At 50.0% G+C, this 25,433-nt stretch overlaps 1 protein-coding gene across 1 annotated transcript in view; it reads right to left on the reverse strand.

The window, feature by feature from the left end:
• Positions 1-1,982: 1,982 nt before the first annotated feature.
• The window catches only part of NDUFA9 (NADH:ubiquinone oxidoreductase subunit A9), a 31,701-nt gene continuing 8,250 nt past the window's right edge, over positions 1,983-25,433 (reverse strand). The window contains exons 3-11 of the mRNA XM_056108656.1: positions 25,310-25,407; positions 23,976-24,067; positions 21,009-21,150; positions 14,696-14,798; positions 13,483-13,550; positions 12,165-12,241; positions 7,072-7,167; positions 6,159-6,225; positions 1,983-2,348 (exon numbers count right to left, since the gene is read on the reverse strand). Of these exons, the coding sequence (XP_055964631.1) occupies positions 2,178-2,348; positions 6,159-6,225; positions 7,072-7,167; positions 12,165-12,241; positions 13,483-13,550; positions 14,696-14,798; positions 21,009-21,150; positions 23,976-24,067; positions 25,310-25,407 (914 nt within the window). The 3' untranslated portion in view covers positions 1,983-2,177. The remainder of the gene's footprint in view (positions 2,349-6,158; positions 6,226-7,071; positions 7,168-12,164; positions 12,242-13,482; positions 13,551-14,695; positions 14,799-21,008; positions 21,151-23,975; positions 24,068-25,309; positions 25,408-25,433) is intronic.

Consider the following 25,433-nt stretch of genomic DNA (forward strand, 5'->3'; position numbering starts at 1 on the left):
ATGGTTAGATGACTAAGAGGGCTGAATGTCTTGCATGTGGGAGACATGGTTCCCTCAGCTTCCTAACCCAGATGTGGCCCAGTGCCTCCCAAGACAGTAGTGTCAAACCACATCACTCAGTGGAACATTTAGCAATATAACCATCCCTAGTAAAAATGTTCTTCAGTTTTCAGTAGAGATTATTTGCAAACAACTGATTTTTTGGTGAGGGGAGTGCACACCCAGCTGTGTTTAGGATTTACTCCTGGCTGTGCACTCAGGGATCAATCCTGACATGACTCCAGGGACCCTCTAAGGTACCAAGGATTCAACCTGGGTCAACTGTGAGCAACACAAGCTGTTCTACCACTCTGGCCCCACTAGTAAAATTTTGAATTAATTTAGAATGGTGACATAAGATCACTTTATTTGATCAAACTTTGATTATTTGATCATAAGCAATATTGGTTATGAGTTATAGCAATATCAAAACATAAAATGTTTCAGAAACACTGTATGCCACGTGAAATCCTGACATTAGAGAACATAGTAGTATGAAATGTAAATGTAGTAAGACGTGAAAAATAAAATTACGTTGATTTCACACATTACATATATTTCTGGGTTCAGACTATTAGAATCCTGCCAGGTCTAGAGAGGTAATATAGAGCACAGACCTCTTTTTCAGCTTGAATCTTGGTACTGCACCATCAGGATTATGATCTCTCGAGTACCACCTGGTGCGCCCACCCCAAGAGAAAATCCTGCTGGAATATAAGCAACGTAAATTAAGCACTGTATGAACCCGTATGAGATTGGGTCAAAAATTATATTTTTTGGTGTAAGGGAAAATTCAGCCTGGTTATTTAAATAGGTTACTTGGAATATTGACATATAATTTAAAAATAAAGATCTTTTCAGCTAAGGTGCCCGTGGGCATAGCAATACCTGGCAAGGATAGCATGGTAGACTGATACTGTACTACTAGGGTTATACCCAGTGGTGATTAGGAACCATATGTGGTCATTTCAACTAGCCTTTGCTCTCCTTCAGGTCAGTTTCATGTGAAATATTAGCTCAGGCATACATACTGGGTGTCAGATAGTGGTATACTCTAGCTGCCATTCTTTTCTGGATGGGCCAGTCCTAACACTATTCAGGGCCATGTGATTTGGGAGTCAAACCCAGACTCTTGCATATGCAAAAATTTGCATGGGTTCCACTACTTTAATCGTATGCCAGGCCCTTGATACCACCCTTGTATCTCTGAGGTCATAAGTTGAGTGCATGTGAAAAGAGGAAAGATATTAAATTCAGTTATAAGTTTTATCAGCATCTTAAGAGTATATTGAATTTATGGACAGTGTCTTTCATAATAAACTATACAAAGGATGCATTGTAGTTGGCCTGTGGAAAACAAAAGTTGGGAGGATTTGTGAGAAACCTCAGGAATGTTTTACACAAACTGATAAACTTCCAGGTTCTCTTAAATGTAGTTTTTTGGGGGTCAGAGTTTAGCAGATAGGGCATTATATGTGGCTAACCCTAGTTCAATTGCCAGCATTCAATACTGTTACCTGAACCCCACCAGGATTGAGCTCTGAGCACAGACATAGGAGTAAGCCCTGAGTAGTGCCGGGTGTGCTGTAAACATTTAAAAAAATGCATTTATTGACTCAAGAGATAGTAAAGGGCTAAGGGACTTGCCATAAGCTTGCCATAGCCCAGGTTTGATCCCCGGCATCAGTCAGTCCCCTGAGCACTACCTGGAGTGATTCTGAGCAGAGATCCAGGAGTAAGCTTTGAGTACAACTTTGGATTGCTCAAAAAACAACAAAAAAGTATTTTTGAGGGCAATATATTATAATAATATATTATAATTTCGGGCTAACTGCAGTCATTCCAGAGCCTCTAGTATATATGCTATTAAAGCGATATATAATATATACACATATACACAAATATATAAAATGTATGTAGATAAAGAAGAAATGAGGCTCAAATTCCAAGTGGTTGATTTCTCGTTTATACGTTAAGAAAGAAGAAAAAGAAAACAAAGCCCGCTGCAGAATTTCTTCCCACATGTTTTAATGGCGGGCTGTTATCCCCTGCGTAAAGGCGTGACGCTGATGAGTGGGGGCTGGTCGCAGGCCAGGAAACCCAGGCAGCGCTGCAGGCCGCGGGCAGCCCCGAGGCCACTAGTAGTTGACGGTCTTGGCCGGCTTCACTTCCTCGATCTCAGAGGACAGCCAGCGGTATGTGCGATGACGCCGCAGCACCTCGATGGCCTTGAGCTCCAGGGGTGTCGGCTGGATGCCCAGATCCTCCAGGCCGGGCAAGTGTGGCAATGCCACGTCTGTGATGTGGACCTGGAACAGACAGACACGGAGAGGAGCAGTGAACACCAGCCCCGAGACGCCTGGGGGCTTCCTGGCACTTGGCCCAGTCCCACAACCCCACGCCTGGGGGCATTGATTTCCCCAGACCGAGAGTGACGCTTCTGAGCCCTGCAGCTCACTAAGAGGCCGCAGAAAATGGGAGGAAGGGGACACATGGCGAAGCGCCCAATCCCAGCTCAGAGGTTCCCAGCACGACCCGGAGCACAAAGCACAGGCCCTGGGAGGCTCAAGCAAGGCCTGAGGCAGAAAGAGAGCCAGAAGGAACAGGCTGGCATGAACCACTCTACAGGGCAGGAGTGGTTCACCGGAAGTTTGCAGGGAAGAAAGAGTTAAGAACCAGCCCAGGCCCCGGACTCCCTGCGGCCTCGAGCACAGACATTCTTAAGCCCTAGCTTCGGAAAAGAGCCAGCATCTGTCCCTCCCGCGCTCAGAGGGGCTCATTCAACAGTGCTCCAGCCTGGCTGAAGGAGCAGAAGCCTGGCTGAACCTGGCTTCTGCTCCTGAGAGACCTGCAGGGCACACGCAGCTTCCACGCAGGGTGGCAGGAGCCCAGCGCCTCTCAGTCGGGGACACAGGGCTCGCTCTCAAGGGGCCACTGGTTAAAATACATAAATGGGGGTGGGGGGGTTCAGGGCAACAACACAAGACTGGGGCCAACTGGTAGGGTGGGGGGGAGGGGAGGGGGGAGGGGTGGACGAGGCAGGTATAGGAAGGAAATAAGGTCAGATGGGGCCCAAGGCCGGGAAAAATGGTTGAGAAATCAGTGGTGAAGGTGTTCAAAGACACGGGATGATCCAAAAGTTTAAGAGGGACAATGGGGGGGGGGGGGGGAGCTGCAGCTCCACTTCTCTGGGCGCGAGTGGGGCCTGGGGCCCGGCTGGTACTTGGGTGGGAGAACCCGTGTGAGTTGAGTAGGACTGGAAGCTCCTCCCCACCCAAGACAACCTGGGCTTCTTTAGTTTTGGGGGTCACACCCAGAGATATTCAGGGGTGACTCCTGGCTCTGCACTCAGGGATGACTCCTGGCGGTGCTCGGGGGGACTCTGTGGGATGCCGGGGATAGAACCCGGGTCGGCTATGTGCAAGGCAAACGCCCTCCCCGCTGTGCTATCACTCCAGCCCCCATCTCTGTCTCTTTGACCAGGGTGCTGTGAGGCAGTGTGCAGACCACACCCTACTCAGTTCTCGGTGTCACCAGTTTCTCAGGCATGTGTGAGGAGGTTCGTGAACGGGAGAGACAATGGTATGTCATCAGCGGGAGAGACATGGCGAGCCGGAGCGACGGCTCTCCTGCCCAATCTTTCCGGAACGGTCAAGAGCCTTCTGGGAGCCGGTGTTGGCTTCCCGGACTCCGCCTAGCCATCATGCCTGTCCCTCAGGACTAATTTCTCATCTTCTGTTTAGCTTTTAGGGAGGAGTTAGCAGCTTCCTGTCAATAAGAGGTAAATAAGTCTTCAAAGGCAGAGTGTTGTTTGTTTTATCTCCTTCCTAGAAACACTTCTACTCACAACAGACAAATGATCAATGAGGAAGATTAACGGAGGGAGCGAGCGAGACTCTTGAGAGGCGCGAGAGCTCTGGAGCTGAAACACGCTGAAAACGGGCAAGGGAGGCGACAGGAGATGAGCTGAGAAACTAAGAAAGGATGGGGGCCGAAGAGGCAGTTCAGCGATGTGCCCGAACCCGGTTCAGTCCCCCACACCATAGATGGTCCCCCCCCCCCCCCGCCAGCCCTACCTGGAGTTGATTCCTGAGCCCTGCCAGGTGTGGTCCAAACTCCAAACCCCACCCCAATACCTCCTCAAAAGAGACCAAGAAGGAAAAAAATCTCACTCCTTGGATTAGAGTGGGAAAAGCAGAGTCCTCTACCTTTCCGCAGGCTTAAAAGAATATTTAATATTCTTTTAAATATTTTCCTTAGAAAACGGTGAATAAATTTTTATTGATCTTGTGGCATGGGAATAAAAGAGTTTCTTACTAAAAAAAAAAAGTAAAAAAATAAAATAAAAAAAGTTGAATAAAAAGGGCAGGAACAGGGAATGGGAAGCTCTGGCACATGGTCGGAGGGAAGCCCACACAAGACTTGCTGACCAGCACATGGCACCTGGGCCGAGCCACACGCCGCTGGGAGCAGGACAGGGCGGCTCCGGCCCGCTATCATTACACAGACCACAGGGTGTGTTCCTGTAACCACACTGCCAGCGTTCAAGGGTCACGTGTTACCGGGAGCCCCGTTTTTGACAAGGATGATCAGAGACCAATGTCACCCCGCAGAAAGTGTCCTGGTTTAGATCTCAAGGGAAAGGAAGGAAATTGAAGGAACGTTCCCAGACCCCGTGTGTGTGTGTGTGTGTGTGTGTGCGCGTGCGTGCGTGCGTGTGTGTGTGTGTGTGTGTGTGTGTGTGTGTGTGTGTGTGTACGGCCAGGAGAGAAGCAAACCCGCAATTCATTCCCAAGGCTGGGAGCTACAGAGACAGGTGTGTGTGTGTGTGTGTGTGTGTTTGTGTGTATGACTGAGCGGCCAGAAGAGAAGCCCACAATTCATTCCCAAGGCTGGGACCTACAGAGACAGGTCTGTGTGTGTGTGTGTGTGTGTGTGTGTGTGTGTGTGTGTGTGTGATATAGCAGTCAGTAGAGAAGCAAGCCTGCAATTCATTCCCAAGGCTGGGAGCTACAGAGATGAGGTGTGTCTGTGTGTGTGTGTGTGTGTGTGCGCGCGCGCGCGCGCATGCACCTAGCAGGGTTGCTCTGCAGTGCTTTCTACAGCACCTCTGCAGGCTGGGGGCGGAACCCCAACCAGTGGGTGTCAAGGGAAGGGCGTTTGCCTTGCACACGGCTAATCCAGCCCACCAGGGATGATCCCTGAGCACAGAGCTGAGAGGCGGCTGGGCTGTGGCCAGCAGTGGACATACAGCAAGTGGAGTGTGGGACCGGGCCGCAGGCATGGAGAGAGCGAGCCAAGACCGAGAGGGGCTGAGGAGGAAACCAGGAAGGAGGCCGGAAAGCGGGACCTTGTGGGAGGGGGCAATGGGAGGCTGGGGAGGAAGTACATGGCAGCCTGGGGCCTTGGAGAGGGGACCAAGGGGCCGCGACAGCTGAGGACAGAGTGTGCACTTGGGGGTTGGAAGGATGGAGAACAGAGGCACCCTTGGGGAGAAATGGGAAGAAAGCCGGAGAGAAGGGAGCTGACAGCTGATGCTGACTGTGCTACCGCTAACTCACACCTGGCTGTTTTTTTTTTTTTCCTTTCTGACCTTTTTGGGTCACAGCCAGTGAAGCTCAGGGGTTACTCCTGGGAGTGTTCGGACCCTAGGGGATGCCGGGGATGGAACCCAGGTCGGTGACGTGTAAGGCAAACGCCCTCCCCAGTGCTGTAGCATCGCTCCAGCCCTTGGATGTGGTTTACTAAACACTAACTGAACCGCTGGCGCCAGTGTCCATGGTGGAGTGTTGCCAATGACAGGGACTGACACCTGGGTGAGAGGCAGAGGGACGGGCAGGGCAGGGCAGCTGTGGAAAGGGACACGGGGAAGGGGATGCGGGGGGCGGGGAGGACTCGCCCTTCTAGAGCAGGGGGCTGACTAAGACTGGTTTATATGCTGCCAGCCTGGCCCAGCAGAACTGGGAAAGCTGATGCTTGCATGGGTCAAGGGAGCCTCGCATCCCACAGCAGGACGAGGCGCTGGGCTCTGGGGCACATGCCCCACGGCTGGCTGAGTGCCCAGAGGTGTCCTGGTTCTGGCCGGCAGCTGCCGGGGTCACCTCCACGCTCAGACTCACCCGGTCCACTTTATCCCGCGTCGTCCAGGGCTCAAACGGGCTCATTTCAAAGAGCTGCCCCACCAGTCTGGAAGAAGGAAGAAACATGGCTCGTGGTGAGTGTCTGTCCACCGAGACCCCCGGGCCCCTCCCCTAAACTCCCGTCAGACTGACTTCCCAGGGCAGGGCTGGGTGGGTGGTCCCGCGTATAAGACCCCTCCATTATACATACCAGGAACATGGGGAGAGCAAGACTTTCTCCAAAATAAAAACCCAGGCAGGGCCTGGTGGGGAGGGCAGTGGCCTTGTAGGTGGCTGACCTGGGTTCAACCCCTGCTACCCCATATGGCCCCCTGAGTCTGCCAGGAGTCAACCCTGAGCACCTGCCACGTGTGGTCCCAAAACAAAAGAATTCCAAACTCCCAATAATAAAGCTTAGTTATTTTCAATGGGAGAGTTTTATTTTATTTGGTCGTTGTTGTTGTTATGTGTGTGTTTTTGTTGGTGGGGGTTGGGAGGGTTGGGTCACAGGTTGTTGTTGTGTGTGTGTGTTTGTATGATGGTGGGGGTTGGGAGGGTTGGGCCACAGCAGTGCTCAGCGGCTCAACCAAACCCTGGGCTCAGTGCTCAAGAGTGACCCCTGGCAGTGCTCAGGACACCCTCTACAGTGCTCGGGAACCAAACCAGGGTCGTTCAAGCGCATGGCAGCCGTCTCAAGCCCTGTGCTTCTTTCCAGACCACAACTGGGGAGTCTGAAGATCTACAGACTCAGTTTCCACCCACCCCTACACGTCCCTCCCTTCCGAGACCTCTTGGGCTCCAGCCCCTGCTGGCATCAAGACACCAGGGGGGCTTCCCGGCTGGAGACCAGGAGGGGCGACCATGACCAGAATGCTTGTGTGAACTCAAACCAGAAGGCGCAAGGCTGACTTACTGATAGGCGAAATGCGGCAACGGGTAGGGGAGGAAGGGTCTGTGCGCCATCGCGAAGATGTACTGCACCAGGTCGAAGAGAAGGTACCGATTGGGCCTGCAAAACACAGAATTCAGATGCCGTCAAATACTTGTTCTGCATACATTTTCTTTCTTTCTTTTTCTTTGCTTTTTGGGTCACACCCAGCAACGCTCAGAGGTTACTCCTGGCTGGTGGTTGGGGGAACCATATAGGACACCAGGGATCGAACCCAGGCCGGCTGCGTGAAAGGCAAAGGCCCTACCCGCTGTACTATCGCTCTGGCCCCCTACGCTTTTTTAATTGAACCAAAGGGCTGTCTGGCTCAGTGAAAGAAAACAGGTGTGCATTGCAACCAATTCAGTATTCGCACAAAGGGGACGAAAGTCACACTAGCCCAACCAGAGGTCATTAGGTTGACAGACTTGATACACTGCCTCCTCATCCCCTGACAGAGAGACCTTTTCATGTTCCTAAAATATAAGATTACAGTCTACCCCATTCTGTCTTCTTTTCATTTAGTACTGAATCAGTTTTCTTTCTCTGTCATTCAGTATTGTTTGTTTTTTTTTTTTGGGGGGGGGGGGTCATACCCAGCGATGTCCAGGGGTTACTCCTGGCTCTGCACTCAGGAATTACTCCTGGCAGTGCTCAGGGGACCATATGGGATGCTGGGAATTGAAACCAGGTCAGCCACATGCAAGGCAAACGCCCTACCCACTGTACTATTGCTCCAGCCCTTGTCATTCAATATTCTGGTGTGGGTCAAAGGTTGAGGCACTCGCCTTTCAACCCGCTGACCCTGGTTTGAACCCCTCGCACCACATATGGCCCCCATCACACTGTCAGCCGTCACCCCTGAGCAGAGCCAGGAAGAGCTCTGGACGCTGGGTGTGGCCCACAAGACAAAAAAAAATTTTTTTTCTTTTTAAATAGTGATGCATGTTTAATGGTTACACCTATCGCACTGCAAGGAAACATAACTATCTTACCCATTGCCAGTGTGGGAAAGGCTAAACTAAAATGTTTCTTTTATGAATGTTTCAATAAATAATCTTGTAGTAGCAGATGTTTATTCTTACCTATAATTGTGTATTCATAATATATTCTACAGATACACTGTAGGTATCCTCAAGGTGTGTTTTGAGGATTCAAGGCTTTTACTGAATGTTTCCAAACTGCGCCCCACCAAAGGTTAGACCGATTTACAGAAAAATTTCAGCAGAGCCTCTTCAAACACTAATTTAATCATTAAAATGTGCAAGCTTTTGCCCATGGGGTATAAAGGTCCTTCCATGTTTTAATCGCCTTGCCTTGATACTACAGATTTATTTTTTCTCTGTATTATATATTTCCATCTACACTTTCTTTTTTCTTGAGTCTCTATTAGAAAGATGGCACTTTGAGTAGGTACTTGCCTTGTATGCAGCTGACCCTGGTTCAATCCCTGGCACCGCAAGGGCCCTCTCAGCACCACCAGGGGTCACTCTTGAGCACAGAGCCCCTGACCAGGTAAAGACTTCGTCCCAAGACTTCTTGAAATGAGGGGCTGGATCGGGTAGGGCATTTGCCTTGTACGCAGCCAACCCAGGTTCGATTCCCAGCATCCCATATGGTCCCCCGAGCACTGCCAGGAGCAATTCCTGAGTGCAGAGCCAGGAGGAACCCCTGTGCATGTGCATCGCTGGATGTGACCCAAAGAGTAAAAGGAAAAAAAAAAGACTTCTTTAAATGATAAAGTGGAAACATCTGTGACGGTTTGTATTTTATTTTTTATTTATTTATTTTTTGCTTTTTGGGTCACACCCGGCGATGCACAGGAGTTACTCCTGGCTCTGCACTCAGGAATTACTCCTGGCGGTGCTCAGGGGACCATATGGGATGCTGGGAATCGAACCCGGGTTGGCCGCGTGCAAGGCAAACGCCCTACCCACTGTGCTATGGCTCCAGCCCCTGTATTTTATTTTTTAATGTTTAAGACTTTTGTGACATAAAAAAAGTTTAAGCATCCAATCGTATCAAATTCATCAATGTGACTGAATTTTACCTTCATGGTTTGGTTTTATGGTAAAAAAAAAATCCCCCTACTGTCCTTCATGACATATATTTTTATATCTCATGTCTAATGCTGTGAAGTTACCTTTTAACCACAAAGGAAGTTTCTTCTGCATAGTATTCATGTACTAACATACAGGGAGGCCGTAATATCAATTACGAAATAACTACATTTTGAAACGTCCCTCATCACATATTTCAATGCATTTGAAACTGCTTCTGGACTTTCCATCCGACTCCAGTGATCTGAATCCTTTTATATCGGAGAAACCAACATTTTATCATTATTACCACTTATAATTCATTTCGATAGCTCTTCCCCATTTCCCTAATCCCTGCTGCCTCAGAGAGCCTATGAGAGCCGAGAACTAAATGAAGATAATTCAGTGAGAAACTCATCTTTTTAACATTCACACCAAAATTTAAAAAAAAAAAAAAAAGAAAGAAAAAGAAAAGAAAATATCACCTAGGAAGAATAGCAGACCTAGGCCTCGAATCGTCCTCTTCACAAAGCTGAGAGGATTTGTAAGGCTTCCTGCGGGAATATCTGCTTTATGCCAAAGAACAATTTGCCATCTCTCTGATGAGAAAGCAATACTGAGATCACGGGCAAGCTAATGAGAGATAATGAACTGCTCTTTTTTTTTTTTTTTTGGCTTTTTGGGCCACACCCAGCGATGCTCAGGGGTTTCTCCTGGCTCTGCACTCAGAATCACTCCTGGCAGTGCTCAGTGGACCATACGGGATGCCGGGGATTGAACCCAGGTCGGCCCTGTGCAAGGCAAATGCCCTCCCTGCTGTATTATCGCCGCAGTCCCCTCTTTGGTTGTTTTAAAGCACTTTTGTGCCTAACCACCAGGTCAAAGCTAAGCAGATTTAGATACTCCTGCTCCAGAATTACGTGAAAGCCAGCCTCTGTATCACGGCTTGGCACCGGAGGTATCATTTTGCAGACATCAAACCCTGACTTGACTCTGCGCTCCAGCTCCAGGGTACAGAAAAGCCCCTCCTGAGTGCCCCCACGGAGCTGCTTTCTCGGTGTCTGTATGCCCGGCAGCATCTCCGAACAACATTTAAAAATTTTCAAATGCGAGTGATTTACTGCCGGCTCACCCTACTGAGAAGTGTCAGTTTCTACGGAGTGCCACGGAGCACACGCATGCTTGCACCCTCGCCAGAAATTCCTGCATCTCCCCATGAGGAAACGACCCCCATGGCCCATCCCCCTCCCCCGGCCCTGCGCTCTGGGAAAGCACCATCTCCCAGGTGTAGGTCTGAGTGCTGTGCTCGCATTATGGATACTCCACTTCTCTCTGAAGCCTTCCAGCCTCTCGCTTTTACTTCCTGCCTTATCCTCACTCAGCGGGAAGATGCCAAGTGCTGTTTGGTGAAAAAGGCACTTTACACTGCGACCGTGCACTCGGACTGGACGGCCTGGCCGCCCCGTGGTCGCCCCATCCCAGGGCTCCTCCCCCATTTCCAAAGGGCTTGTTTCCTACCTTCTCCCCCTCTGACATGTACTAATATGCAACGTGAGCGATAGAATAGCAGGCAAAGAGTTTGCCTTGCACGCGGCCAACCAGGGTTCAACCCCCAGCATCCCATAGGGTCCCCAGAGCCCCGCCAGGAGTGATTCCTGAGTACAGAGCCAGGAGTAACCCCTGAGCACCGCCAGGTGTGACCCAAAGGCAAAAACAAAACACAAGCTAATCAAACGTGCAGATCTCAGGTACCTGTCCTTTCCTCATCTTCCGGTGTTCTTTATTTTTGTCTGTTCGGGGGGCTGGGGAGGGGGTCAACTCTGGTAATGCTCAGGGCTCACTTCTGGCTCTGCACTCGGGAATCATTTCCGGTGGGAAACCACATGGGGTGCTGGGGATCGAAGGCTAGGTCAGCTGAGTGCAAGGCGAGCACCTTACCTGCTGGACCATCTCTCTAGCACCCAAGCACAGAAGTTTTTCATTTTGATGACATCTCATTTTAACATTTTCCGGGGGGGGGGGGGCAGGGCCAGGGGAGGGGGGAGGCGTTGTTTCAGAGATAAGGATTTTATGCCTGATGTTAAGTGCTGCCTAAACCAAGGTCTAGATAAAGGTTTCCTTTGGGGGTGGGGGAGGTCAGGCAACACCTACTGGTGCTCAGGAATCACTTCTTGCAATCTCGGCAGCATAATTGGTGCTGGGTACAGGCTGGGGTCGGCGGTGGGCCCTCGTGTGCTCATCAGTGAGTGCATACCTGCCCGCCTTCCATCCTTCCATCTATCCTTCCAACCATCCTTTCATCCTTCTATCCATCCATCCTTACTTCCATCCTTCCAATCGTCCGTTCATCCTTCCATCCTGTCTGTTCTTCCTTCTGTCCGTTCTTCCTTCGTCTATCCTGCCTTCCGTCTTTCCGTATGTCCTTCCTTCCTCCTATGCTTCCTTCCCCCCCTTCCTCCCTTCCTGGACAAACCCAGTCTTGCACCCCCAGTTCCCAGGCCTGTGCCTTTGTGTGGGCCCAGTTTGTTGGTCGGGCTGGGGGCAGGCATCAGTGTAGGCTGCTTGGTGCCCTGCAGTCCCACCAGCAAACATTCCCGGGATGCTGCAAATTCTGACTTGGGAGCATTAGGAGATTCGGATAACAGTGACCTGCAGAAAGCTCTCAGAGCGACACTAGCCTCAGGGCAGTAGGGGCAAGTCTGTCAGATAAAGACATAGGTAAGAATGAATGAATAGAGGGAATACAGCGGGGGACTGACAGGATGGTCATTATAAATTGCACTTGTGGGGCTAGAAGCTTAGCACAGTGGTAGGGCATTTGCCTTGCATGCGGCCGACCCGGGTTCGATTCCCAGCACCCCATATGGTCCCCTGAGCACCGCCAGGAGTGATTCCTGAGTACAGAGCCAGGAGTAACCCCTGTGCAATGCCAGGTGTGACCCCCCAAAAAAGCAAAAAAATAAATAAATAAAAAATAAATTGCATTTGTTCCCGTTTGACCAAGCAGTACTATTTCACAGTTGAACCCTAGCCACATACCCAACGAAGGCATAGGTCTTCCCTCGGGCGTCTGGCTCCTTAATGGCATTAACAATGCCTTTGGAAACATCTACAACCTGGAAGAAATCGTAACACACCTTTCATTATTGAGTCAGGAAGAGGGAAGCAAAGGTAGGAGGGAGGAAAGGAAAAAAAAAGGGGAAGAACCAAAAAAGGGAAGGAAAGGAGGCTATACAAATCACGAGAAAAATCGCAACGTTAGAATAATAACACTCCTTGGTCCTCTCAGCACCTGCTGAAATAGCCATCTCCGCCCTGGAGGACGCGTGTCGGCATTTCCTTTGGTCAGAAGGCGTTTCCTGGAGATGGCTGGGAAGGTCTTTCTGCTTAATCCGCCATCTGTCCACCCTCATCCCTTCCCACCCCTCCCCTCCCGATTCCTCACTTCTTGGGCCGAAATCTCGGAACTGCTCCAGCGCTTAGGATGTCAAAAGTAATCCTTTCATACGGATTCACAGAACCAAGAGCTTTCAAATGGGGGGGGGGGGGGGGGGAAGGGGGGGAGGGGAGATGAGAATGGGGAGAAATTTGGCAAGTGACTAAAGAAAATTAGTTGCCACAATTTAAGGGCCGGGAGGAACGCTACTGCCATCTGGTGGCAAATCAGGGATAGTCTGATCGTCTACATCTGTCCCCCCCAGCCAGAATTACCTAAAACCCAGGTTCAATTTAACAAGAAACGGACCATTTTTCTCACTTGCACATACTCTTCCCACTACCTCCTTCCTCTCTAAGGGGTCACCTTAGATGTCATTTCCTCTGGGTGGAGTTCCCTGATCCTCTTTCTGGGAATGTAAAGGCAGACAGTCCTCTCCCTACTCACAGTGTATTTGACACTTGCCGACCTGCCTCTGTGTCTGCCTGGGTCGGCAACTGTACACGCAGCGGCATGAACTGAGCGCATGTGAGCACATTAAGAGTCCAACACAGGGGCTGGGGTGATAGCACAGCGGGTAGGGCATTTGTCTTGCACGTGGCTAACCCGGGTTCGATTCCCAGCATCCCATATGGTCCCCCAGGACTGCCTGAAGTAATTCCTGAGTGCAGAGCCAGGAGTAACCCCTGTGCATTGCTGGGTGTGAACCGAAAAAGAAAACAGGGGGAAAAAGAAAAGAGTTCAACACACAATTCTTCTTAAGTGGACGAGAAGGCAGCTATCTCTTAGATAAATTGAGACCACCAGTAGAAGCCAGTGATGAAGAACAACATGAGTGTTAGCAGATCTCACTCAAGTGACAGGGGAACATGGGTCATCTGAATCTGAGTCCAGCTAAGCCCTTTCGCCTAAGACACTTACGTAGACCGGCTGTTTCACTGTCTTCATGCCCAAGGAAACCAGGGGCACACCACCAAACCAGCGGATGTCTGGCAGAAGAAAAGAGAGCTGGGTTCAGGTAGAAGCCACTACTAAACCCCGCCCACATCAATCTCCAGTGGTCTAAGTTAGCACAGTCGTTTGGCAAGACAGGGAAAAAAAATGAAATGAACATAGCGGGTTGGGGCCAGAGAAACAACACAGTGGCTAGGGCGCTTGTCTTGCATGCGATCGACCTGGGTTCGATTCCCAGCATCCCCTATGGTCCCCCAAGCACCGCCAGAAGTAATTCCTGAGTGCCGAGATACGAGTAACCCCTGTACATCACCGGGTGTTACTCAAAAATAAATAAATAAATAAATACACGGATCCTAGGACTTTAGTTAAAAATAAATGTTTGGGCCGGTGAGATAGAACAGCTGGTAGGGTGCTTGCCTTGCACACAGCTGACCTGGGTTCAATCCCCAGCACCCCACATGGTCCCCCAAGCCTCCCAGGAGTGATTCCTGAGCACAGAGCCAAGAATAGCCCCTGAGCGCCACCAGATGTGCCCCCAAAATAAAACAAAACAATAATAATAATAATACGTCTCAATACCGCCACCTCACTTGGAACCACTGTAGCACATTAATGCAAGATGTCAATGATATTTTGCATTTAACGTGATAAGACAAAACAGCTGCAAGGAGAGAACAAGAGGTAAAGAAATAGACGGGAATGGTGTTTTCTGTCCATCTTTTTTCTGTAAACCTAAAACTGCTCTACTACAAAAAGCCTATTAATTAAAATGCGAAAGTTGCAGGAAAATAAGTCAATCATATTAAAAAAAACTGCAGCAAACATAAGATGCATAGTCTTAATACAGAATGAGTTTAAATAAATAAGAAAAACATCTCTCAGAAAAACAAAAATGGGGGGGTGGGTCAGAAAGACAGGACAGGGTTCAGGTGCTTGCCTTGCATGTGAGTTATTGGGTTTGATGCTCAGTACACCATATGGTACCCTGAGCCCTACCGGGAGCCCTACCTACCAGGAGCACAGAACCAAGAAAAGTGTCCGTGCACAGGCAGGTGTGGCCACAAAACCACAAAACCAAAACAAAACAGAAGAAAACCACACAAATCAAGTAAAATAAAGTAAGGGAGGGAAGAAAAAATAAAACCGAGTAAAAGAAAATCAAAGAACGATGACATACTTGCAAAATAATTGAGAAACCTATCCTCTCTTCCAAACATGTCCGAAGGCTTTATGATGGTGACTTCCGGAAACGCTTTCTTCACTTCCTTCTCTCCCACGGCCTAAACAAACAAACAAACAGGCAAGCAGTTTTGAGAGGAGCAAGGAGTGTTTGCGTTCTCTTCACACCCTGGACACATCCGGTATTTCAAAGGTGCTATTTTCCCACAGAGGGCAGGGCGTTTGCCTTGCACGAGGCCAACCCGGGTTCGATTCCCAGCATCCCATATGGTCCCCTGAGCACCGCCATGGGTAATTCCTGAGCACAGAGCCAGGAGTAACCCCTGTGCATTGCTGAATGTGACCCAAAAAGCAAAAAGTAAATAAAAAATAAAATAAAAATCAAAGGTGTTATTAGGTGCTATTTCCCTCCAGAGTAAGGGCGTGGTGCTATTCCCCCAAGTCAGGGACACGTGGGGGTGAGGGGCAGGGCCTGAGCGTCAGAACCATGGCCATAAGCGTTCCTGCCACCATATCACCTAACCTGCAATAAAAAAATAAACCAGTGACTCGCAATGACTGACTAAGCCTCCCTGCCTCTCCTGGGTCGGGCTGAGTTTTCTTCCCGCTCTTATTCTAGGCAATCTGACACAGGGCAAAGGAGAAAATGGAGAGCAGAACTTTCCAGGCCTTCATTTTTCCTTCTCACCAAAGTGCTCTGGTTCATGTCTACTGTCTGAGACCTGCAGGGAAGGGACAACAGGATGGAAATGGCCACAGCTGGGATGGTGACAGCAGGACAAAGTTCCCCGGGGCTGGGGCCGGGAGTCACTCATGTCCCTTCACCTCCGAGCCAGGCCTCTTGCCCAGCGAGGAACATCGGCACCCAGCTCAGTGTCCTTCTCTGGTCAACTCCCTGCCGACCGCAGGACCGGGCGGGGGACTTCACTGGGCCCAGCTGGACATGGACCTCTGGAGCGTCTCAACTCCGACGCCTCCTGTCCACTCCACCACACCACAGCCCGCACCCCACAGAGGGCCTTCTCCAATCCTCAGCAGAAATACTTGTCTTCGTGTCCATCTCCTAGAACATCCGGGTGGCCATATCTTTGTGTGTCTGCCCCTGAGTTTCCACAACCTCTCAGGAACTCCGGGAAACTGATTCCGCTTCCCTCACAACCAACACCCCAACCTCTCTCGCCACGGCCAATCAGTTAACCACTGTTTCTCACTCTCCCCCCCCCACCCTTTTTTTTGGCTTTTGGGTCACACCCAGCAATGGTCAGGGGCTCGGGGGTTACTCCTGGCTCTGCCTTCAGGAATTACTCCTGGTCGTTCTCGGGGGACCATAATGGGATGCCAGAGATCGAAGCAGGATCAAACCTGGGTCTGCCACATGCAAGGCAAATGCCCTACCTCCTGTACTATTGCCCCAGCTTGTCAACCACGCTCAAACCTGCCCGGTAAACCGCTCGTTCCTCAGTCCTTAATTCCACCCACTAGGCAAAAAAAAAAAAAAAAGAAAAATCCCAATCCTGGAAGAACCCAGTGAGACTGTCTCTGCACTCCTGCTGCCTTCAGAGCTAGGGGGGAAAACGCATTCTGTATAAGGTCATCAATCCACACGGAACCGGACACTTTCCTCCCCAAAACTGTGTTTTTGTCTCATGAGTTTACTTTTGCACGGGGCAAGGTCACACACATTGGCCCTTCTCTTCAAATTTCTCCCTCCTTTTTAGTTCTTGCCCGCAACTGCCTTCTTCACGGGCCTCCGCCAAGAGATATATCCAGTAGCAGAGACAAACCGCCTGGCATTCCCACCACTCGCCTACCAAGCTGGAACCTGGATGGAACTGCCACTTCCTCCTTCTCCTCCTCACTTCCTCCTCCTCAAAACTGGGGAACGGCCCCCCACCCTTTTATTTTTTATTTTTGCTTTTTCGGTCACACCCAGCGATACACAGGGGTTCCTCCTGGCTCTGAACTCGGGAATTACTCCAATTGGTGCGCGGGGGACCCTATGGGATGCTGGGAATCGAACCCAGGTCGGCCGCATGCAAGGTAGACGCCATCCCTGCTGTGCTATCGCTCCAGCCCCAGAACAGGCCCCTTCTGAGCTCAGTAGCACTGACTCCTGCTTGCTCGGGGACCTACCCCGGGCTCTCTCTCCCACGACTTCGGTGCCACTGTCCGTCCGAGCACCTTCTCTCCAGGAAAAACCAACTTCCAGCTCCCTGGGACCCCTCTACTCTTCTGGTCCTCCGATCTTTTTCCCGAAACGAGTGCAAGAGGTGCCGCCCGCCCTCACTGTCTCCAGGCTCCGCTCTGCTCACCTAGATTCGGACCGGATTTTAGGCAGAGTCCAACTCTCCTTGATAAGATCACAGATGACATCAGACCGAAGGTGATTCAACGGCCCTCACCCGTGTGGCTTCCCAAAGGCCAAGGAACTACTCGCCTGGCAGGTGCTCTGCCTCTGGTTTCCAGAACCTTCCGTTCCCTGGGTCTCCCACCTTCTCAGTGCCTTTGTTCCTTTTGTCTCCAGATCACTCCTCGCTGGTACTCCTCTGGGCCCTGTCTAGCTCTCTTGATTAACTCTTTCTCTCGAGGTCATCCTTCCCTTTCCCGATGATGCCATACTTCCTGTTTCCTGCCCTGATCTGAATGAAGTCCAGGACCAGCGCTGCCCCACACCTAAAACGCAACCTAAGCCCCCAAGTGGAGAGGCCTCTTCCACTCGTGTCAAGAGAATTTCAATGTTCACTGCACACTGGAACTCCTAGGGCGTGTCCACAAGAAGAAATGCTCAAGTCCTCTGCCCTGGGAGTGGATTTCGATTTGCTCTGCTGCATACTGGATGTGGAGATCCCTCAAAGCCCCCCGAGAGTGGCGGCTGGAGCGGTAGCAGAGTGGGTAGGGCGTTTGCCTTGCATGCAGCCAACATGGCCGACCCGAGTTCGATTCCTCTGCCCCTCTCGGAGAGCCCGGCAAGCTACCGAGAGTATCTCACCCGCACGGCAGAGCCTGGCAAGCTCCCCGTGACATATTCGATATGCCAAACACAGTAACAATTGTCACAATGGAGACACTACTGGGCCCGCTCGAGCAAATCGATGAACGGGAGGACAGTGCTACAGTGCTACTGCACGTTGGAACTCCCAGGGGATGTCCACAAGAAGAAATGTTTGAGTCCCCTGTCCCCTGCCCTGGGAGTGGATTTTGATTGCTCGGCTGCATATTAGACGTGGAGATCCCTTAAAGTTCCCTGAGAGTGGGGGCTGGAGCGATAGCGCAGAGGGGAGGGTGTTTGCCCTGCATGCGGCCGACCCGGGCTCGATTCCCAGCATTCCATAGGGTCCCCCAAGCACCGCCAGGGGTAATTCCTGAGTGCAGAGCCAGGAGTAACCTCTGTGCATCACTGGGTGTGACCCCAAAAAAAGCAAAAAAAAAAGTTCCCTGAGATTCAGCATAGCTGGCCCAGGGCCCAGCCCTTCCCTAGGGCTTCTCATCTCACTCAGCAGTGCCATCCCCAGTCCAGGGTCCAGGCAGGAGGGACTGCGCATCTCCGGCACCTCCCTCCTTCTCACCAGTGACTCCTCCCCCCCCCCACGGCCTCTAATCATTATGAATCCAGGAGATTCAACAATAAGATAGGTTGGAGCTACTTCACACTCTCGCTCTCTCTCTGACATAGTACCAAGCTGTGCAGCTGGGAAGGCTACTCTCAGAAACAAAGCTGAAGCCTAGAGGAGCCGTGGGCACCGTTGGAGCTCAGCTTTGCCAGGGCTGGAAACTTCCATTCCTTTGGGCATTAAAATTCCCTTTGTGGTATATCTGATGACCTTTCAGCATCTGTACTGCAAACCGTTAGGCCCAAAAAGAAAGACAGTGAGAAAGAGAGCGAGAGAGAGAAAGAGAGAGAGAGAGAGAGAATGAGATGAGTGTGTGTATGTGTGAGACAGAGAAAGAGCAAGTATGAGAGAGAGAGAGAGAGAGAGAGAGAGAGAGAGAGAGAGGAGAGAGAGAAGTTTCTGCCATAGAGGAGAGAGAGAGAGAGAATGTGTGTGTGTGTGTGTGTGTGTGTGTGTGTGTGTGTGTGTGTGTGAGACAGAGAGAGAACAAGTATGAGAGAAAGAAAGAAGTGTCTGCCATAGAGGAGAGAGAGAGAGAGAGAGAGAGAGAGAGAAGAGAGAGGGGAGAGAAAGAATGAGTGTGTGTATGTGTGAGACAGAGAGAGAGAGAGAGAGAGAGAATGAGATGAGTGTGTGTATGTGTGAGACAGAGAAAGAGCAAGTATGAGAGAGAGAGAGAGACAGAGAGAGAGAGGAGAGAGAGAGAAGTTTCTGCCATAGAGGGGAGAGAGAGAGAGAATGTGTGTGTGTGTGTGTGTGTGTGTATGTGTGAGACAGAGAGAGAACAAGTATGAGAGAAAGAGAGAAGTATCTGCCATAGAGGAGGGGGGGGGGGAAGAGAGAGGGGAGAGAAAGAATGAGTGTGTGTATGTGTGAGACAGAGAGAGAGAGCAAGTATGAGAGAGAGAGAGAGAGAGAGAGAGAGAGAGAGAGAGAGAGTGCCTGCCATAGAGGCAGGAGGGGATGGGGCGGGCGGGAAACTGGGGACATTGGTGGTGGGAAACGTACACTGGTAAAGGGACAGGGGTTCGAATATCATATAACTGAAATCCCATCATGAACAACTTCGCAGCTGTGTATCTCACTGACATTCAATTAAAAAAATAAACTTAACAAGTTCCCTTTTGTACTCAAGGCAGTCAACAATGAATATTCTCCTGCTCCTCATTCAGGGCTCCTGACCAATGGACGGACAGCCTGACCCCCGTGCTAAGCTCCAACAGCACAGCTGGCTACTGTGCAAGAACTGGTGAGTTCAGAATTCTTTTCCTCAACAACTAAAAATCAGACGCGTGCCAAGACCGTGCCATGCTTATTCGCTACTATATGCCCAGCACCCAATACAATATGGAACACACAGCACATCCTAAGTCAAGAACATGCTCGGCAAGAGAAGGGGGTTGAGGGGCTGGAGCGATAGCACAGCGGGGAGGGCGTTTGCCTTGCACGTGGCCGACCTGGGTTCGATTCCCAGCATCCCATATGGTCCCCTGAGCACCGCCAGGGGTAATTCCTGAGCGCAGAGCCAGGAGTGACCCCTGTGCATTGCCGGGTGTGACCCAAAAAACAAGACAAAAAAAAAAAAGAGAAGGGGGTTGAGTCCAAAAGCTGGAGCTCATGCCAAGGGACTCGGAGTTCCTTTCCATCCTACAAGGTCACGGTGGCAGAAGCAAAGGCGAAGGCTGCCGCTGTGCCGAGTGCTGGGTAAGAAGGTCATTTCAGGTCACAGGCAATTACAGGAAACTCCTGAGGAGTGTGATCGACCCCCAGCTATGACAGGGATGACAACGGGGCTTGTGGAAGAAAGGAAGCCCAGTCCGACATGAGTGGCGCTTTCACCTGGCGCATACTTATCCCCTGGTCCTCAGCCTCCACAGCACACCTGCAAGGGTGCCAGAGCACCCCAACTAGGCCAAGAGTCTGGGGAAGAAAGAAGTTCTTCCACTTCAGCGGATGACATGGGCCTGGCTCCTTGGGGCAAGAGTCATGTAGACAGCAGTCACTTCCCCTCTGGGAAAGTTAGTCTGCATTAAGTGTGATATAAGTATGTGATGTCCCATCTGTGAAAGTCAGTGGAGACAGTGGTGTCAGCTTGAGGAAGGTCAGTCTCGAACACGAGCTTGGGTCTGTCCAGCTGGGAAGTTCGACAGCTCAGCAAGCTATACACCGTTTACTACCCCCTTTGGGTAGGACGATGCTCTAGATCTATCTTCCATCTGGTTAACTGTCAATGGTCATTCGTGGTGGTGTGTGCAGGAACAGGTGAGGCAGGGGATGGAGCCTGGGGCTCCGGCTTACAAAGCACACTCTTCAGCCGTCTGAAAGATCTCCCTGCCCAACAAATATTTATTATGCTCCAAGAAATCGCTGAATTTGGGCAGGTAATACTAGAAAATACACGCTATACATCTTTCAAGGCCCTTGGCATAGTTACCTGCAAATAAGAAGTTACTCAACTAAGACACAACAAGCACGCGCGCGCACACACGCACACACACACACACACACACACACACACACACACACACACACCACTCTCACTCATTCACAGTTCACATACCTAATTCTGAATATAGGGCATTAGAAACCCCTTCAATCCCAGACATCACAGTGAAAAGCTCTCCTCACGGAACTCACATGTCAGAGGGGGCCACCAAAATCCAGCCTTATGAGCCACTCTCTAAGACCCCCTGTAATTACCTTATTTCTCAGATATTTTGAAGAGCTTTTAATATCCGCGTTGAGATGTGAAACGTGAATCAGTTTTTCAACTCCAACTTCCTTGCACGTTTGAGCAATTGTTTGGGGAATTCTCACATAAACGTCCTCAAAACCAAAGTTTCTGGAAGGGAGAAACAGAAAGAGGGATTAGCTCTGACCACCTGACTCCGGATGTTAAAACTATTCCCCAGCATGCTGGTTCTGCTCTGATGACTAGAATTCCTAACAGAGAGCTATTTAAGCAGCATGGTTTATCTAAAGACAAAATTCAATGTGCTGTTTTACAGAGACTTGTTCAGTGGTGACTGTACATAATTCGAGTTTGACTGCAAATTCGAAATCAGCATGCATCCATCCAAATTCTCTGTCCTCAAGGAATCCTGAGCTGTCATTATTTAGAGACGTTGGTATTTTGGTGGTGGGGTGGTACAGTAACACCGTGTGCCTAAAACATAAATATGAATATTATTCTAAACTGTTACTGTTATTGTCCTCCCATTGTTCATCGATTTGCTCAAGCGGGCCCAGTAATGTCTCCATTGTGACACTTGTTATTGTGTTTGGCATACTGAATACGTCACAATAACAAGTGTGGGTAGCTTGCCAGGCTCTGCCGTGCGGGCGAGATACTCTTGGTAGCTTGCCGGGCTCTCCGAGAGGGGCGGAGGAATCGAACCTGGGTCGGCCAGGTTAGCCGCGTGCGCGCAAGGCAAATGCCCTATCGGCTGTGCTATTGCTCCAGCCCCAATTCTAAACTATGTAACTTCAATTACCATAAAAAAGTAAAGTTTAAAAAAATCTTGACTTTTAAAAAATTGAGCCCAGTAGAGTTTAGCTCTCTTGATACTGAACACTCACTAAAATTAAACTCTTGGGCCAGAGAGACAGTACAGCGAATAGGGCGGTTGCCTTGCCCATGGCCGACCTGGGTTCAATCCCCGGCATCCCATATGGCCCCCCCAAGCACTGCCAGGAGTAATTCTTGAGTGCAGAACCAGGAGTAACCCCTGAGCATCACTGGTTGTGCCCCCCCCCAAAAAAAAATTAAATTAAACTCTTGGTATATGTGTGTGTGCGTGTATACGTATTCGATATGCAAACACAGTAACAAGTCTCACAATGTTACTGGGCCCACTCGAGCAAATCGATGAACAACGGGAGGACCATGACCGTGATATATATATATCTGGGCTGTAAAGATAGTACAGGATTTGAGGCACTTGCCTTGCATGTAGTTAATCCTAGTTCAATCCCCAGCACCGCGTAAGGATTCCTGAGCACTGGCCAGAGTGATCCCTGAGCAGAGAGCCAGAGTAAGCCCTGAGCACCATCGAATGAGGCCCTCAACCCTAAATAAATGAATAAATATTTGTTGGGCAAGGAGATGGGTCAAAGGGCCAAAGGCTGTGCTCCAGGCTCCACCCCCCAGGATCACCTGCTCCCTCAAACAGTGCCACGAATGACCACGGACAATTAACCAGGTGGTAGACAAATCTAGAGCATCATCCACGGAAGGAAGAGAAAGATGAAAGCAGTACGTAGCCTGCCGAGCAGCCAAACTGTTCTCTCCAGCTGGAGAGATTCAAGCCCGTGTTCTAGACTGGTGTTCCCTCGAGGAGACACCACGATCCTCACTGCCTTTCACAGCAGAGCATTAGACCCACACCACACTTGATGCTGACCAACTTCTCCGAAGGGGGCAGGGGTGACTGTTACCTAGACGGTTCTGGAATCAGTGCTTCTGGACAGACTGACGACGTTACAGCCAAGGGATAGTTCCATACACTGGCACGTGACATGAGCCCAGGCTGCCAACTGAGCTTGAAGACAGCTTATGCAAAGAGATCGGAGGAATAAACCTCTCGGAAGACAGCACAGAACAATACGCCATAGGGAGGCCTCCTGACCCCACGCCAGGCTGTTTCATTTGGGGCAACCCGGAGCGGGACGGGTGAGTTCGCCCCACCCCCACCCCCAAAAATGCCAGCCCTGGCGGCCGAAAACTTCCAGAACTCAATGGCCATGCTCACGGCCGCTCTCCACACACTACGACAAGCCTCCCCCACGAGTCAATCTATTCCTGGTCATCTCATACTTTACACCACTGATGTACCAAGAGTAGCCCACCACATTTGATGGGGTTTACATAGAAGGAAATCAATCTTAGGGGGAAATACGTTTATGCAGATATAGATATAAGCACACAAGACTCAACCTTTAACAACATGTTACTAATCTCTGATAGCGGGCCTTAATGGGTCCTGGGTGAAATACAACAACCTTCACACACTTTCCTCTAAGAAAAGGAAATTTGGGGATCGTTTTTAGCAGATTATTCAGAACAAGCAATACAAAATAAATCACTTCAGTTCTTCATTGGGGGCAGGGTTTGGGTTTGGGATGGAAGCATCCAAAATACGGTGGTGGGAAGGTGGGAAGATGGTGGGTGTTCTAATGTTTTTTTTTTCTTTGCGTTCTTAGGTCACACCCGGTGATGCACAGGGGTTACTCGTGGCTCTGTACTCAGGAATTACTCCTGGTGGTGCTCAGGGAACCATATGGGATGCCGGGGATCGAACCCAGGTTGGCAGTGTGCAAGGCAAAAGCCCTACCTGCTGTACTATCGCTCCAGCCTCAGGTGTTCTAATATTAAATGTAATCAACTAGAATGCCCTGCCACAGAGGCAGGGTGGGACAGGGGCGGGGGATGGGGGGTGGGAGGGATGCTGGGACCCGTGGTGGTGGAAGATGGGCACTGGTGGAGGGATGGGTACTTGATCACTGTATAACTGAAACCCAAGCACAAAAATTTATAAGTCTATAACTGTACCTCATGGTGTTTCACGAATAAAAAAAATTGTAATCAACTATTATGAACAACTTTATAAAAATTAAATAAAAAACAAAAGAAAAAAAACAACAATGAAGACCTGAGTGGAGGCTTACCTGGTCTCCCACTCTCGCCCCACCAGGTTGATGACCACATTGCTCTGCTCCACAGCTCTCCGGATAGAGTCTTTGTCTCTCCCGTTCCATTCCTAGGATGCGAACAGAAAGGCCACTGAACCCTGCCCCAGCTCCCTGCCTCCCTGGCCCTGGCTGGGGGGGAGGAGGAGCCGGAGCAGGCTGGCATTTTATAAGAACCCGGGAACTACACCAGCAAAGCGGCTGGGGTCTCAACTCCCGGCGCACACTCTCTAACTCGGATCCAAGACAAAAAAAGACACTCGGTGCACAATATATTCAGGTCATCAAAAGACAGAACTGAACGGGGGCTGGAGCAACAGCACAGCGGGCAGGGCGTTTGCCTTGCACGCGGCCAACCTGGGTTCAATGCCCAGCATCCCATATGCCCCCCCACCCCCCCAGCACTGACAGGAGTAATTCTGCAGAGCCAGGAGGAACTCCTGTGCATTGCCGGGTGTGACCCAAAAAGCAAATAAATAAATAAATAAATAAATAAAATGAAAGATAGAACTAGACAGAGGGGTCATTCATTTCTGAGTAGGCGGTCGGCTTTTATCAGCCAAACAGAAGGTTCTGCGTTTAAACACAGGGAAACCTACTCTTACTATAGCCAGAAAAACCAAGTTCTAGAACATGCTTTTTTGTAATGCGGTCTCCCTCTCCCTTTCTCTTCCACTAGAAAGAGTTGTAATTTTGAATCTTCTATTACACTTAAAAGATTTTTAAAGGAGGCAGGTGAAATTCATTTCAATGATTCCTCCTGCCCAATTCAGCGTAACATTATGTCACTATGCGATAAAGGTAAAAGCTCTTAATGATGGATCGTATATCTCCTTCCCACTACAGCTTTGAGTTCTGGTGTGTAATTTCATACTTATTGTACATCTCTGTAGAGAACAGCCAAGTACTCAGAAGCCATATGCTGAGTACACAGCACAGCACAGATCAGCAGGAGGGGCTGGAAAACCATGACCCACTGACAAATCTAGCTCTGCAACCCAGTTTTATAAGCAGATTAACTGGAAAACAGCAACCGATTTGCACGTCTGTGACTATGTTCTAGTTATAAAGGCAGACTTGATTAAACAGGAAGACTCCTGACTGCAAAGCCTAAAACACTTACTAGCTAACGCCTTGCAGAAAAGGTGTGCCGACAGTTAGACCAGCGTTTCCTTTACTAGAATGCAGTGAATGGAGGATGGCTTTGTCCATCCTGGAATAAAGCTGCCTAAGTATAATGCCTCTCTCTCACCCCACGATGACTGGACTGCTTTCCACTTGCGGACTCCAACATTCAGTGTACAGACTCTTACCAAAAAGATAATCTGGCCCAGGTCACCCATAGGACGAAGATGCATGAGGTCGTATGTATCACACCGGTAGGGTATAATCACTTGGGACCCCATACGTCCTGAAAACAAAAGTCAATGAGGAGAC

Source organism: Sorex fumeus, unplaced genomic scaffold (assembly GCF_029834395.1).
Source record: "Sorex fumeus unplaced genomic scaffold, SorFum_2.1 ptg000231l, whole genome shotgun sequence".
NCBI lineage: Eukaryota > Metazoa > Chordata > Mammalia > Eulipotyphla > Soricidae > Sorex > Sorex fumeus.